This window comes from Gavia stellata, chromosome 14 (genome assembly GCF_030936135.1).
Source record: "Gavia stellata isolate bGavSte3 chromosome 14, bGavSte3.hap2, whole genome shotgun sequence".
Classification (NCBI taxonomy): Eukaryota; Metazoa; Chordata; class Aves; order Gaviiformes; family Gaviidae; genus Gavia; species Gavia stellata.
The window spans coordinates 8470466-8485719 of record NC_082607.1 but is presented as its reverse complement, the minus strand read 5'-3'; the positions used below and the strand labels follow the sequence as shown (position 1 = coordinate 8485719).

The 15254-nt window shown below is 46.2% G+C and overlaps 1 protein-coding gene across 1 annotated transcript in view; it reads left to right on the top strand.

Annotated features, from left to right (window-relative positions):
* Nucleotides 1-1452, top strand: part of LOC104253926 (transmembrane 9 superfamily member 2) — a 34817-nt gene extending 33365 nt beyond the window's left edge. The window contains exon 17 of the mRNA XM_059824307.1: nucleotides 838-1452. Coding sequence (XP_059680290.1) covers nucleotides 838-905 — 68 coding nt within the window. The 3' untranslated portion in view covers nucleotides 906-1452. The remainder of the gene's footprint in view (nucleotides 1-837) is intronic.
* Nucleotides 1453-15254: the final 13802 nt, after the last annotated feature.

Sequence of the window (15254 nt, the reverse complement as noted above, 5' to 3'; positions counted from 1 at the left end):
GCTGTACCAAACCAGACCATAGGTCTGCTACCCAAGCACCCTAAGAGCAGTTCTCCCAGGAAGGGGTATGAGAACAGGGCAAGCATGTACTGCTACTTTTTCCCAGCCTCCCATCAGCTGTGGCTCAAGGGCTTTTTAGCTCTTGAAATGGTGTCTCTGTAATTAATAGCCTTTGGATTTCTTTGTTCATTAATTTGTTCAGTTGCCCAAACTAGTGTATGTTTTTATTATCGATAGTAACCTGTGACAAGAAAATCCGCAGCCTGAGTACACATTACACAAAATTATGTGTTTTGGTTTGTGTCACTGCTAGTTTAATTTGATGCTTGCTCCCAACTGCTATAGCACTCGGACCATTGCTTTAGCAAAAGGAAGTACCAGGATATACAGGCTAAGAAGTTCCCTGTTCTTGGGTATAAATAGAGCATGATGAACAGAAAACCAGGCCAGGTGATTTTTCCCAAGGCTGTGTTTTGTGTCGTAATTCATAGGTGGCTGTGAACGATCGTAGACCTGAAAAACCCAGGTAGGTGTTGACTTCGTATGCGTATAAAATTCAGTTTCTTAAATGGCACCGTGTGCTTGCTAGTGATAGTAGCATCACCTTCAGTGGTTTAAATGTACGTCAAGCAGCCTGGTCCTAAAAGTCATCTTTGATCTAAATCAATAACTTAGCCTAGGGATGAATGTGTGTTGTTAAATTTAACAAGTGCTGTTATTCTGGATAGTTAGCTGGATTACAATGTTATATTCTGTCCTGCTGGGAAGCACTTGTTACATTTTTCTCTGGGAGCAAACTGGAAGAGAAACTAACCATTTTCACTTTTCTCATTTTAGGGACTATTGGATTTTTTGCCTGCTTCTGGTTTGTAAGTAAGATTTACAGTGTTGTGAAAGTGGACTGAAAAGCTTCAAAGTGTCTTTTGAACATATCTCCCTTGCTGTTTGATAATTTTTACCACATATTGAAAAACATCCTGTGTAATTTTTCTAATTTGTAAAAGCTGAAGAGCAGACTACAGCATAAAATACAGATTTTTATGGAAGGAAATGGCACCATTGGAAAAATGTTTACATCAGCATACTCATTGAATATGTTCATTCTAATAATTCTAAAAATTATGTCCAAAATTTGATTTAGGATAAATAAAAATTCTGTGAACTAGTTTATTTGGAAAACGAGTGCATTATACAGTCCTCCAGCTGAAATTCCTTGTGTTTTTTTTTTGTTACCTCTTTTGATTACCATTTATATACCATGAAAGCATAGGACTGTCAAGTAAATCTATGTAAAATGTGAATTTTTTTAACTTAACTCTGATTGTACATATTATCCTGCACCTTCTTTGCAACTAGGTATCTTCTTACAAATGTACATGCATTTTAGTGTAATGTAGACTTTATTAAAAATATCGACACTGGTTTTTGTTCAAATAAAACTGCGCAACTCTAGCTGACTTGTTTCCTTTCTTGTTAATTAGGCCTTCACTACTTGGACACAGATCACATGAGTTTTACCAGTTGATAGCTCTCGAGTTTTATATTGTTTATAAGCAGGTTGGCTGTGACTTTGGCTGCAAATTGTCTATGCAAGCAGAAGGACTGGTAGGTCACTTGAGTCCATGGCTCTGAAGCTGCTGCTCCCATTACCTGTGCCTCATCTGTGTGCTTACTCTTAACTTTCCCCAAAATATTTTTTGCTGGGCAAACCATTGCTTTCTATCAAAGAGCAAAAACCTTTTCCTTCTTTTAGCCCTCCAAAACACAAATCTCATTGTTCTTCACCCTGTGAAGACTGTGTGCAGCTTGTTGGGAAGTTAGCTGTGAATCTAGTGGGCTTGGGAATGGGTGATTCTTAAACGTGAAGTCTGTTTTCCTGCTCTGCAGAGTTTGTGCTTAAATGCTGGATTACGTGAGATGAGTATCTTAATAGCCTCTTCTGTTATGAGATTGCAAGCGTTCTGCTCTCAGGAATGTCAAAGTTTTAAAGAGGCTTCCCAAAATCTTGAATTGCACTTGAAGTTGAGCAGAGAGTCACTGCAGACACATAATTCAAATGGCCACGTTACTGACACCGTTGGAGATGAATAAGGGGATGTTCACTCAGATTAATGGGTGAAATACTCAAAGCTTATTAACTGCCATATGGAAACATTCATTGCTGGAAGCTGCTTTTCAATGTCTAAGCCCGCAATTTAACAAGACCCAAAATGACTCCGTATCTTTTCGTAGTCATACAAATACCAGTTAATTGTAGTTAATGTTTAATACCTTTTCCAAAATGTAATCTTTGGTATGAGGATTTCAAGTCTCACCTCTGCATGTAGTTGTTCTTTCCAGGGTACTTAAGCGTGGGGCAGATCACCTGGCTAAGCTGGGATGAGTACCAGGCTATGTCTTTTGAACAGTGCCTGTGGCATAAAAATGAGTTTTCAGACAACTTAGTAAAAAGAGCCAAGCATTAGTGTACCAGGAGGAGCTGGCTACAATAAAGATTGTTTCAAGTGAGGTTCAGGTATGCTCTCGCTGGCAACTCGGCCTCCCAAATGTTTTCCCCTCCTACCACCACAATCTCCATTTCCTTTCTGTTCCCTTCCAGAGGTGGGAAACTACAGAGTTGCCATTAGAGAAATCAGCTTGCAGTTATCTGCTGGTTCAAGAGCACCATTCACTCTATTAAAGATTTCATGCTCATATTGAAATTGGTGCTGCTCTGTTTAAAAAGGTCCTTCCTATTAAATCTTGTATTTAAAGGGGGGGGTGTTTATTGGCCACCTTAAAAAAAAAAAAAAAAAAAAAAAATTGTTGGCTGAAGCTGCTTTTGAATTTTACATGTTCAAAGAGAAATTAATTCATGAGAGAATTTGGAGCTACAATTGGCATAAAAATCCCAGCAGGAAAATTTGCCAGATCAATAAATATGCATTTCACAAGAGGCAAAGTAAAATGAGTTGTAAAATTGTATTTACGGCGCTTTCTCTGCTTTTACTGTGACTACTGGTGAGCTAAAAAGTAGAAACTGGGTTAAGTAAGTTTCTGAAGCTTGCCTGTAGTCTAGAGCCAAAGCCATAAAAGTAAAATCAGTCACTCTCATGCAGTTATCACCAAGAGAACTTAGTTTGTTTTTTGTAATAGGTCCTAATCACACAAATCTGGCATAATTCATAATTCAACAGTCTGTGGAAAAAAAATGTTGTGGAGCAATAGAGTGTATCTAAATCAGAAAAAGGCTTGAGTTTTGGTCTCATTTATTCAAAAAAGAGGGATGCTGTCATGGCAAAGGCAATTATTCTGCTGTAATGGTCTGTCATGGGCTGTACGTTTTGAGTATAATTAAAGTGAATTTTAAGGATGGTCTTTACTTACATGTTCCAGGGATGAGCTGGGGCAGGCAGCATCCTGACTGACTAATATCTGAGTGGTGGTGGGTTTTAAAATAGCTTGTCTGTTGTTGTTTTCCCATCTGTGGACACCTGTGAGCTTTGCTGCTGCTGCTGCAGTCCCCCTGCCTGAGAGACAGCTACCCATCTCATCTCTTGAAGTCCTCTACATCTAAGTATTTTTGCTGGCCCCAGATCCAAGATCTGTGCTGTTTGCAGAGAATCTGGACGTAAGCCCTCAGAATTTTCTGCCATATTTTTTTGATCAAGGAAAAGCTGTAAGGTGTCTTTTGGCTTCGTACTTCTAGAGAAAACCACCAGGCTGTAAGTTAAATACAAATTGTTATGAGCATGTGTCAATTTAAAGGTGATGTAAGCCCTAGCTAGAAAGTAGTAGCCAAATTTCTTGGTTTTAGTTTTATTGCACACAGAATGGGCTGTAGTAATGTGGTTTTCCAGTGACTCTCAGCGCTCTTTGGTATTTTTTAAACCAGGTGAAGATCTTGTCCACTCTCTGTTGAATCAGCCATGGGTTTTGAAGAAGTGGTCAATATGGGGACATGGATGTTTTAAGTACCTAGACTACCAGTAACTGGTGTCTGTTCTCTAACACATTTTATATTTAACTTATGAATAGTAGCTGTCATGTGGAAATAACAGTTATTCACCTCCTCTCATTAGAACAATGGGCTTAGTAGAACATTCCCTATTCTGTTGCAGATACTCGAGCCTTCCTGCCCTCTTTAAAAAAAGGAAAAAAAAAAAAAAAAAGGCTGTTTAGCTTTTCTGAAGTGCCTGTATAGGCATCTACGTTGCATTTTTGCAGTGCTCCCAGTAATGGACTCACAGCAGACGAAGTAAAGCATCTCCCCTGTAAGATTCTTCTTGTAATAACCACCCAAATCCAGCAGACTTTGTAGAATGTCATTTTTTGACTAACACTTGACAAGTTACAACAGAACCTCAAAGGAAAGAGGGATTTCAGTGCTGATGTCTTACATTTCATTCTGCTTGCTTGAACAGTGTTGAGCAGACGCAGCCTCATCTTCATTCCTGAATGTAAATGCCAGAACAAGGCCATGCTGGTGTACAGCGAGGGTGGGAGTCAAGTGCAGTATGCATATGGGATTCATGCCTGTATCTATGTAAACCTCCTTGAGGACTAGAAACGGTGCTGCTGTGGGGGAGCTGGGAACACGTGGCACATTCATGATTAGTTGTGATGGAGGTGTTCAAGGAACGTGTGGACGAGGCATTGCGGCATATGGTTTAGTGGGCATGGTGGTGTTGGGTTGATGGTTGGACTTGATGATCTTACAGGTCTTTTCCAACCTCAGTGATTCTGTGATTCTGTGACGGATGTTTGGTGAACAGCAATAAACTTCTCTTCAGTGGCTTGCTTAATGTTCCTTTTATCAGTTGTGCTTTTGTATTTGATAATACATTCCAAGTTCATATTTAAAACTTGTCTCAGAATTAAGTCTGCTATGCCAGTGGCTTCAATGTTCAGAGAGATCTGTTGAAAAGGACTGGGGCAGAGGAAATTTAAGCCAAACTTTGCCTGCAGTTAAATGCTAGTGTAGACATGGGATCTCTTCTGGAACCTGTGGGTGAGATCTTTAACAGCAATCACCACATGAAGATCCAGCTGTGAAAATCATACATAAGAAAAGGAATATTAGGCGTTTCGCATAGTAAGAATTGGGGACAAGGCAAATGGCTGCTGAAGTGGATGGAGAAAAGTTAGGTCATGCTGGTCACAAACTGTAAGGAAAGGATGGTTCTTAGACCTGTGATTTCCTGACGGAGAACAGTCCTCCATAGTCTTATACCAGATGTCTAGTTCCATTCCCATGAGCTGTATCACTGAAGCTAATGGAAATAAAGTAGTAAAAATTCAGCACAGGTGTCACTGTTTCTCTGACCACTCTTACATTACTTTGCATTTTCACTTGCAAGCAGGAATGAAATCACTGCATTTCTACAGAACAGCTGCTGGTGCTTCCAGGCTTAAGGATAGAAAGATGAAGTTGCTGTGCTCTTCCCCTATGACTTGTTTAATTCAACTAAACTTAAATCTAAGTCTTAAAAAAAGTGTCTGCTAAACTTCTGTCATGGAGCTGAGTTACTTCAGTATTCCTATTTTTATTAAATATGAACTGCATGCACTAACCATTATTTTTTAGAAAAGGCACATTAGAAAAGGCACAAACATACTTAGGGCAGTGCGGGTGGCTTTGGGTTACGTGGCCTTCGTTCTCTCTTTCTCTTTCATGTCCAGGGACGCTGTTCTGCCCTGAGTGCAGCTCCTCCTGCCAGAGCAGTGTGAAAAAGAGGGACTGACCCCATTTCCCAGAGCTTTCCAGTGCACTCCTGCAGCGACTGAGCCCAGGAGGGTGTCGTGGAGTTCGCAGCCCCTGCAGCAAGCACCTGAGGGCCCATGCACATGAGAAGAGATCGAACTGTTGTAGCCTCTTCATTAAGGCCAAAGTCATGACTTGACCGCAGTGTGATTCGCTTGTGGAGAATGGGCTTTCTATGGCAAAGAGCAGGTGGGAAAGGGCTTAACAACAGCCTAGGCTTTCCTCTAGGATAATAACCAGTGATGCAACTCTCCTGGAGACATGGTGGATCCTTCTTAGTACTGTTTCTTTACACCTGGATGGGATGTCTTTGACTTTGCTGGGATAAAAGCAGGATGTATGCCTTTCATGTTCTGTTGAGATGCTGCAAGCTTGTACCCAAAACTTCAGGTCAGGGTCATCATCTATTTTGCTATCCCAAGTAACTACAGTAGGGAGTTCACGGTATGGTACTTTATCTTCCTAATCTAGATGCCTCTTAGTTACAGGCTACACATGCTAATTAGCTTTGCTCATACAAACCGGGAAGCCTTTAGACTTTCTGCGAAGTTATTAGCACTAGGATTTTTATAGATAACATTAGCGTCTGCGGAGTTTACGCAAGGTAATTTATGTTCTATTTGCAACTCAGGGAAAACTCTTAGATGTTCGGCATCATAAACCAGTAAAACCGGGAGATTTATTACAGGGGCAGAGAGAACAGGGCCCTTGAGCTGCTTTGTTTGTCATAAAAAGTCGGGTTAATCAGATGTGCACATGTGCCTCCCATATTTTCTGGTTTCGTTTCCCTCCTGTGCTGCTCCTTGACAGGCTCTGCAGTGGATGAAAAGGCGTGGGAGCACTGGCAAAAGTCCTTTGGACTCTACAGGGTGAGGATTATATTTGTACATCCGGAGGACGTTTCTATCTCTCTTGAGCTACCATTAATAGACAAGAGACATGTGCAACTGAGCTCTCAATGAGGCTGTAACTTCTCCCGGAGAAGGGCAATATAGGAAATCCCAGTAGCACGGTTGGTGGGTGGTTCGAGAGCCAATGCTCCCGGACTGCACCGGAGCTACCGGTGTGATGTCAGCACCTCAAAAACGCTCATCCCAAAGGATGAGATAAACTAAATGAGATTTGTTTTGGGCACCGTGGCCAGACGCTGCGCTGCCCGGTGCCGACAGGCAGGGCTGCGGCCATGCAGCGTCCCGCGGAGCAGGGCTGGGGAGGGCACCCTGCAGCCGGGTGTCCTGGCTGTCTTAGTTGGCTTAATAAGACACTCCCTCACTTAAAAAGCACTGGAGAGCTTTTCCCACCGCTATGCTGAGACCACCGTGGCTGCAACAGCCCTGCCTCTTCCGTACGGGTTTTCTGCAGTACCAATGTGAGTAACATCTGGGTGTTTTGGGAGGGTTTGCAGGGAAGCACTGTCACCTTGGAGGTGCTGTGACCAGCAGAGAGAAACCGGTTTCCCCAAACTCTGCAGAAGCTGTGGCTGCATTTGGCTCAGCTCATCTGGCAGATGCTGCTCATGCCTTTATGTTTGCCTGGTTACGCGCTCGGGGTTAAACTTAATCCAGATTAAGAGACAATCCATCAGATTGGCAGGGGCCAATGTGTAGTTTGCCCTGCAGGTTAGCATAGGGTACTTTTTCCAACAAATTTCCTACTGATGCCGGCACTGGACATCTCAGGATGATCCCCATCCTGCCTGCTATAGCTACTCAGCCCTTGGTCTTTCTTGGCCGGTCTTCCGTTTGCCGTGGACATGTGGGGTGCATCAAGTAGATGTTCTCTGATGCTCCCAGGCAGCAGCAGGAGAGACCCTTTGGGTCTCTCAGAAAGAGAAGCGTCGTTCGTGTCAGGGGGGCCCTGTGGCATTGAAGCAGGGTGAAATGGCTGCACGTGGCCGGGCATCCATCCCTCTGGGAGGGGTGCGGATGGGGGGCGGTGGTGGGGAGCTCCCAGCCAGGCTGGGGGAAGTGGGGTCATGCAGGTGGCTGCAAGTCCTCGGGCTCCACACAGTCTCAGCTGGCTTCCAGCTTTCTCCTGCCTCTCCTCTCCAAACACCTCCTTCGGAGGTTGCATCAGCAGGGAAGCTTTGGTTAAGAGGGAGGGGAAAAAAAAAAGGCAGATACTTTAGCTGAAACAACTGCCCATCATCCTTCAGCTTGTGCTGCAGGAAGCAGTCCCATGGGAATTAGGGAACCCAAAGCGGAGGTAGAGGAAAAGCAGGTAAAATGCTCTAGAGCGTGTCTCGGGGGGCTGCGTGAACAGCTTCGTGCAGGGCAGGCTGGGGGAGCTGAGCTAGCTCCAGCATCAGAAAGGGAAAGCAGTGAACTGGGTGAACTGGTATTAATTGTGCAGCTGAGGGTGGTTAAGCAGCAAAGCCCATAAGGCCCTGTGACTTTCTGAAGTTGTTAGGGCTTTCAGGTGGGGTGGGGGTGTGTGTTTTGGGCTGCTGGCTGGAGCGTCTGCTGGTCCTCTATCCCAAGTGGCAGGACAAGATGTGAGTTAAGCGCGCCACGGTTGTTGAACTTCCCCTCTCTGAAGGGAGTTGGGGGGAAAGGGGGGTGTTTGTGGCAGTGACTGTGGTGACATTGCCTCAGGGTGGGGGTTTCCTGGGCAGAAGTGGTCTGCGTGGTCATCTGGGAGGTGGGAGCTGGTTCCTGAGGCTCCCTTGGAGCAGGGAGTGTCCCTGGGCAGGAGGGTGGTTGTGCTGTGGTGTGTCCCGGCAGGCTGTCCCCAGGCTGCAATGCCACTGTCACAGCAAGCTTGGGGACCCCCCGAGTGGGTACCGCCCCAGGAGCTGGCAAACATGTGCTTTCCGGAAAACCGCAGGGCCCTGGTGCTGCAGGACCTCAGGGTGGGGGAAAGGATTGTCCTGGGCTTACCTGGGGCCAAATGGCTTTGTGGTAAAGCATCCAAAGAGGGGATTTTAAAGCAGGGAACGAAACCCTGCAGGCTTCCTCTGTCAACTGGGGTGTTTCTGTGCCTTGGGTATAAAACCAGGATGGTGCTTGTCTCGCGGTGGCAGTGGGAGAAGGTGCTTAGCCCTCAGAGATGGCAGGACAGAGATGTCCCTGCCATGGGTGGCCAGATGTTGCATGTGGCACCAGCTTTTGGTTGCACAGGAGAGGCCCTCAGGGCACGTGTCATGCTTAGCTCCTGTCCTGTCACGCTGCAGTCTACGGTGTGGCTGGCGGAGATACGTCTGTAACGCATCTAGGGCTTGTGCTTTGTGAAGGGCCGACGGGAGTGGCTGTGGGTGTGCAGAACCCCTGCAAACCTAGTAGGACAATGTTGTGTTGGGGGATATAGGGAGGAGGATGCCTTCTACCTCTCAAACTTCTGACTCAACCCCAAACCAGCCCGAAGGAAGATCCCTTTGAGGCCCCTGAAGAGGTCCATGGCCCACAGATCAAATCCAGCGGGCGGCTGTTATCTCCAGCTCCGTCTTTGTGTGGCAGACGCTGTGCCATGCACTCTGTGGGAGCAGCCAGGCTTTCCTGGCCCAATGCAGGTATCCCTCGGGAAGCGCAGGATGCCTTCCCATGCACCGCATCATTAACAACTTTAAACCACCGTTCCTGCATACTATACGTCATTCTCTTTACGTACTTACTAGAGGCGTCCAGGCTTCAGAAACATGCTCCCTGCATACGAAATCACGCCGGTGGTGATCTAATTAGCCGTCTCCTTGGGATCTTGCCACAGGGCGCACGGGACCGGGCCTCTTTATTTCCCCCTTCTTCCAGCTCTGAATGACTTCCAAGTTTCCTCCTGCTCTTTCCCTTAATGAGTTGTGCCGCGCTGGGACAGACCTCTCGGCTGAAAGAGTCTAATTGCTGGAGTAAGGATGAAATAGCCATTAGAGTGTTTGCTACTAATTAATTATTGCTTGTCGCTGCTCAGAAGTGGAAGGGTACAATTGCAATGTAACAGGCTTACCAGTGCTAAATAACTCCTCTTTACAGCTGCGGGGACCTGAAGGCTGATGGTTACTTGCTGCTTGTAGCGCCAGTCTTCTGGGGACATGGGGAGGGCTGAGCCCCGTGTCTGTGTCACACCTCTCTTTTTGGCAAAGTCTTGTGTTTTCTTGCTCATCCTGAATGTTTTTAGTTGGTTTAAAATGGACAGCGTCTGCCTTACCAGTCAAACATTGCACTCTAGGAAATATCAAAGAACTAATTAACCTGCCAGACTCTTAACAGCATTACAAAAAGATTTCTTGTAACTCAATACAGGACATATCTGCTCTCTACTTTGCTCATTTTTAGTTTAGAAAAGGCGGAAAGCTGGTGGGGAGAAGAGGAGAAATCTGCACATCCGACTGGAGGACTGATGGTTGACAACCAAGCGGCAGTGATTTATGGCCGGGTAATTTTCCAGCTGCCATAGTTTGTGTTAGCGCAAATGAGAATTGATGGCAGTTTGAGTTAATAGCTGATGCAATGAGGAGCTGGCACATGGTAGCTTTGATCTCCTCTGCCACGGGAGCAGTCGCTTCTCAAACCACCCAGGCTTGCCTGCCTAAACCCGGAGGAGGGGGTGGGCTCCAGGCGTGTGGAGGGGTGGGTGCCCGGGAGAAAGGTGGGAAGGTGCGAATGGATTGGGACAAGACCTGGAAAGGGCTGTGAGTGGGGCAGTGCTGTGGGAGCAGAGCCCAGTGCGTGCCCAGGATGGCTGGGAGGAAATTTGGATTTCTCTCTTTGCTCCCCTTTTCCAATGCCTTGCTGCTTTGCTGTCCAGGGCACCCCAAACCCTATCTGCACTGTGCTCTTCCTTTGGCATCTCGTGCTGCTTCTCCCAGCACTGGTAAAACAGCCAAGGACAGTACTCGGCTACCAAGGCACGACGGGCCATGCCGCCAAGCGTCACGATGAGGCTGAGACTGCCGGACAAGGAGCCGGGGTGTTTGAACATGACTAAAAAAATGGGAAGGTTTTCCCTCCTCTCCCTTGGGGATATTAGGGCTGAGTAGAGGGTTCCCAGTCTCCATCTTGCCCCACTCCAGAGGGATGCAGGTGCTGGGGTGGGAGCATTGTGCCTGTGGAGCTGGAGCAGGGCTAGTCCCAAGGTGACAGGAGCAGGACCGGAGCAGAGTGCCAGTGTCACGGCAGAGGCAGGACCAGTGCTGGCATCATGGTGGTGCCCACCCTGCGTGCACAGGGCTCGCCTGGCCTCAAGGAAATGCCAGCGGCCATCGGAGCTCTGGAGAGGTGTTTAGTGGAGAAGAAATGAAGTGCCTGGAGAGAGCGTTCACCAAACACGAAGCCCCTCAGGGCTGCCCTGTGAGCATCCCGCAGTGGCATCCCGGCCCCAAGCTTATGCCAACACATCAGTGTGTGGTCCCCAAACCAGGCGTTACACTCTCTATAAGGTGTTTTTAATTTTTCACTGAGTTATTTTCTCAGCTCTAGCAGTGATAGAAAGAGGCTTTTATTCCAATGTGGTTTATTTTCAATAATTAAGGGGAATAATAAGACAATTGCTGGCAAAGTACATTGCTTATAGCATAAATAGTCTTTGTTTTAAGTTTTTCCCCAGTGTCAAAGTTCTTCAGGGGCTCTCATTAGGAAATATAACACATGCCAGTCTTTGACAAGCAGCAGTGAGAGGAGCGTAGCCTAGCAGAAAGAGTCTAAAATATTTAAATATAAATTATTTACCTCCAAAGTTGACTCTCTGAATGTTTCTTGCCACAGTACCTGACTAATTATCATGTTATCAAAGGAGTGTGCAAACCTGTAAGCCTCGGTGTTTGGAGTGGTTTGACAGATAAGCCTTCCTGACAGGAATAGATGTAACTTCGCTATTATCAGTCTGGTTCACTTTTGAATTTTGAATTACTTTTTTTTTTTTTAAACTAATAGTCTGTTTTATGTAAACCGCTCAGAGATTAGGAGTTTATTTCAAAGATCATCCTCCATAAAGTCTCTTGATCATATTTTATGGTTCCTGTGACTCGCGGGTGTAATCTTCTATCCCTGGGATATTCATGACAAGTTCGCCTAATTCCCCATGGTAGCTAATCTCCTGTACCTTAAAAAAAATATTAAAATATCTTTAAAGCAGGACTGGTAAAAAGGCAACTTTTACAGCCAATCTTCAGTTCCAATTGCTCCTGCTGGGGAAGTCATAATGATGAATTTGTGACATAATTTCTGCGGCAACACGCTGGGATTTCATAAATGGGGATGGTGATTATAGAGCAGGATCAGGTGAAGCTGGATTGTGATGGAAAAAACCCCGATTCAAATGCAAATTGTTCAATAATGGCATAGGGGATACCAGAAATTACTGGCAATTTATTTTATTTGGGTTAAGCTCCTCATTCAGTCTTCTCCAGTCAGAAAGTCACTCTTTTAAGGACGTGAGCAAAAGAAATGGCTGGAAAACATATCTTTCTCCTCTCAAGAGAACAAAATTGTCCTAATTTAATAATAATTAATCAGTTAGTGTAATTAATAACAATGTTCTGTATTTCTATGATTCCTCCCATTCAAGACTCTCCAAGTGCTTCACAAACCCTAATTGATTCCACCTTACCACTCCCTGTAGCAGGACCACATCATTTACCCCATTTTCTGGAGATGGGGACGTGTGTGAGCCAGGAAAATCATTTCAACCAGGTTAAATGATTTGCCCAAGGTCAGAAGAGGAGCCAAGGTCAGGACAGATCTGCATTTCAAAGTTCAGCCTCTACCCAGTTGGGTTTTGGTTACGGGACAGTGCGTGCAACCATTGCATGGCCACGCGAGTGGCCCCCACCCAGCTGCAGCCTCAGAATGAATCCGGCGGTTTTCTGGTGTCCAGAATGTGGAGTTGGGAACAGGAACAAGCCCCAAGGGCATGTGTCAGTGGTGAAACCAGCAGAATTGGCTTTTCATTAGTTATTCTCACTGAAATTGGAAGCAAGTTGGTTTATTTGGGGGGTTTTTCTCTTCCTTTCCTTTTTTTTTTCCTTCCAAATCACTTGGAATTTAAACTGTTTAGCTGAGGATTAAACTAATTGCTTCTGTAAAATGCTATTCCCACACCATCTAGTGTACATCTGTTAACTGGGGAGGGATAACTGAACCAGTTGCCAGATGGTCTCTTCGATTTGGGTGGCTGGGAGCCAAGGAGCTGCCAGTTGGCGGTTTGTGGGGTTCTAGCAAAGCAGTCACGCTACGTGCACATTCCCCTCGGTTACTCTTCTCTGCCTTAATGAAGATACCGTCTAATGCAATAAAGCAGCCATTAGCCCCCTCCCCACACTACCCGCTCCCCAAATGGGGCAAGTTTATAAGTCTGATTTGTCTGACTGAAGCAGGCTTTTCCAGGAGCTCGGGTTCTCCGCACGCTATGTGTGCAAAGGCTCTTTCTCGAGTACGTGGGTTATTCAGTCCCGTGCCTGCCGGCTGCCTCTTCCCTTGCTATAGTGGAAAGATGCTGTTGCAACGAAACTGCTATTTGGAAGTGGTTTTTACCTTTACAGCTAACAACTCAAACTTTATTGCTTAGCCTTGATTGTTGAATGTCACGTCCATAATGCATATTGGCTCACATCACACTGCACCATTTTAAAAACTCCAACCGGAGGGCTAGATGCTGTGCTTTGGATTTAAAAAGTATGCAATATTTACCGGTGCTTGGAGGAGGACACAGCCCTACTCCGCTGGAAAGGAATGTTATGTCAGACTCCCAAGAGACTGTCCATAGTAGGGTAACGCAGGTGTCCTTGACCAAAACTCAAAGCATCTTTCCTGAAACGGGCCACCGCTTGGGATTCTCAGAGGTGACAACCAGGTGGTGTGTTTTGCATGGGACTGCTGCTAGGGGACAGCCATGGCATCCAGAACCCAACCTAGGCATGGACCTTGCTCTGTTTCTGACCGTACAGTGCTAGACGGGGATGGGAATCGCATCTGCCGGGTGGTGGAGTCACTCACAAGTGTGGGACAGTCACAGCCTGGGGTGGTTTGGAGTGGGAAGGGGCTCCCCGTGCACAGGTATGGTGCAGAGGAGGCAGAAAGTGGTCCCTGAGCTGGTGGCCAGCTTAGACTGTATTCCTGCTTAGAGGTTTCCTCTTCAGGATGCACGCCTTTGATAGTCGTGAAAATCCAAAGCTGCCTGCTGGGGTAGAAAAGGACAGAGCTGGGAGCAAATCCAGTTTTACAGCGGTGTTTTCTTTTTGGCAGAGAGTGTATTTACTGAGAAATATCAGGCTTATGTGACTTACATTGAACGCTACAGTGTAAATACTCAGCTGGATCCCCTGCAGCGTAGGTACTTCCTAAACCACGATGCCGTTACTCTCCTACCTGGGCTGGAGCTTGCATGCAGTAATATGCATGTGTCTGTCCAGGTGAAGCACTGCTCAGTAGAAATAACTAATAAAAGCAATGGATGCACTTGGAGGTGATCATACAATCAAATCCAACCGCTCTTGACAGCCAGAGCCTCATCCAGAGCCTGCTGTAGTCTGTGGGAGGATCCCCACTGAAGTGGATGTATTTTGCAGGTGGAAACTTCCTACATCTGTGGGGGGTTTATCTGCACGGGCTGTGGTGCCCATAGCTGTCACGATGGGTTGTGGTGTGGAAAGCACCCAGCTTGAGATGAGTTACTGAAAATGGGGCTTTCTTCTAGTTGAGGAGGTCTGGGGTGGTGCCATGTGGAACTTCTTTTTTTTTCCCCCTCTTACACCAGCAAACCCTTTCCTGCCCTGGCTTGGTGATCCTGCTGGCTTGAATGCCGCAGCTCTTGCAGAGCTCTCCTTGGAGGAAAGTCCCAGCAACAGCACGAGGGAAACTCAAAGGAAGGGGAAATTTATGGCTTCACCATTAAAAAACACTTTGGCAGCTGAAAATTTGGTGTTTGGTTTACTGTCAGAAAGGTGGTGGACGTGGACAAGTTTCAACCAAAACCATTTGTTGGAGGGAACTCTAGTCAGCAACGGTTTCTTCTCTTGCTCTGTAAGTGAGGTTGAGTAACAACACCTCTAAACCCATCAGTGCCAGGGCCAGACCATGGGGGCTGCACTCCTGTCCCACCCTGGCTGGGTAGCTCCCGTGACCTGAACCTGCAGCAGACCCTTGCTCCCTCCTGGTGTTGTTAGAGGAAGCTTGGCTTGATGAGGACTTTGGGGGATGATTCGCCCTGCAGGAGCTGGTTCCCATGGGCTATTTGGGATTTCCCTCTCGGCTGTGCATGGGTGATTCCCTCCGGAGCTTATGGCAGGGGTTGGGGGCTTTCTCTACGGCAGAGCAGCATGGAGGGAAGGGGTGGTTGCACCTCTGGGTCTGCATCACCTGGAGGGTGACCAAGCCTGCTTCCATTCATTTCTGGAAATTTATTTTTTTCTTAGTTGTTAGAGTTTAAAACTACTTCCCATAGGCAATGACTGCCAACTTACTGGGTTTTTCTGCTGTGCAACACAAAGCAAATAACATAGAGGCTAATGAATCCTGCCCTCTGCTATATCCCATGCACTTCTCTGCCCAGGATAGACTGAACCATTTGGCTCCATTAATGATGC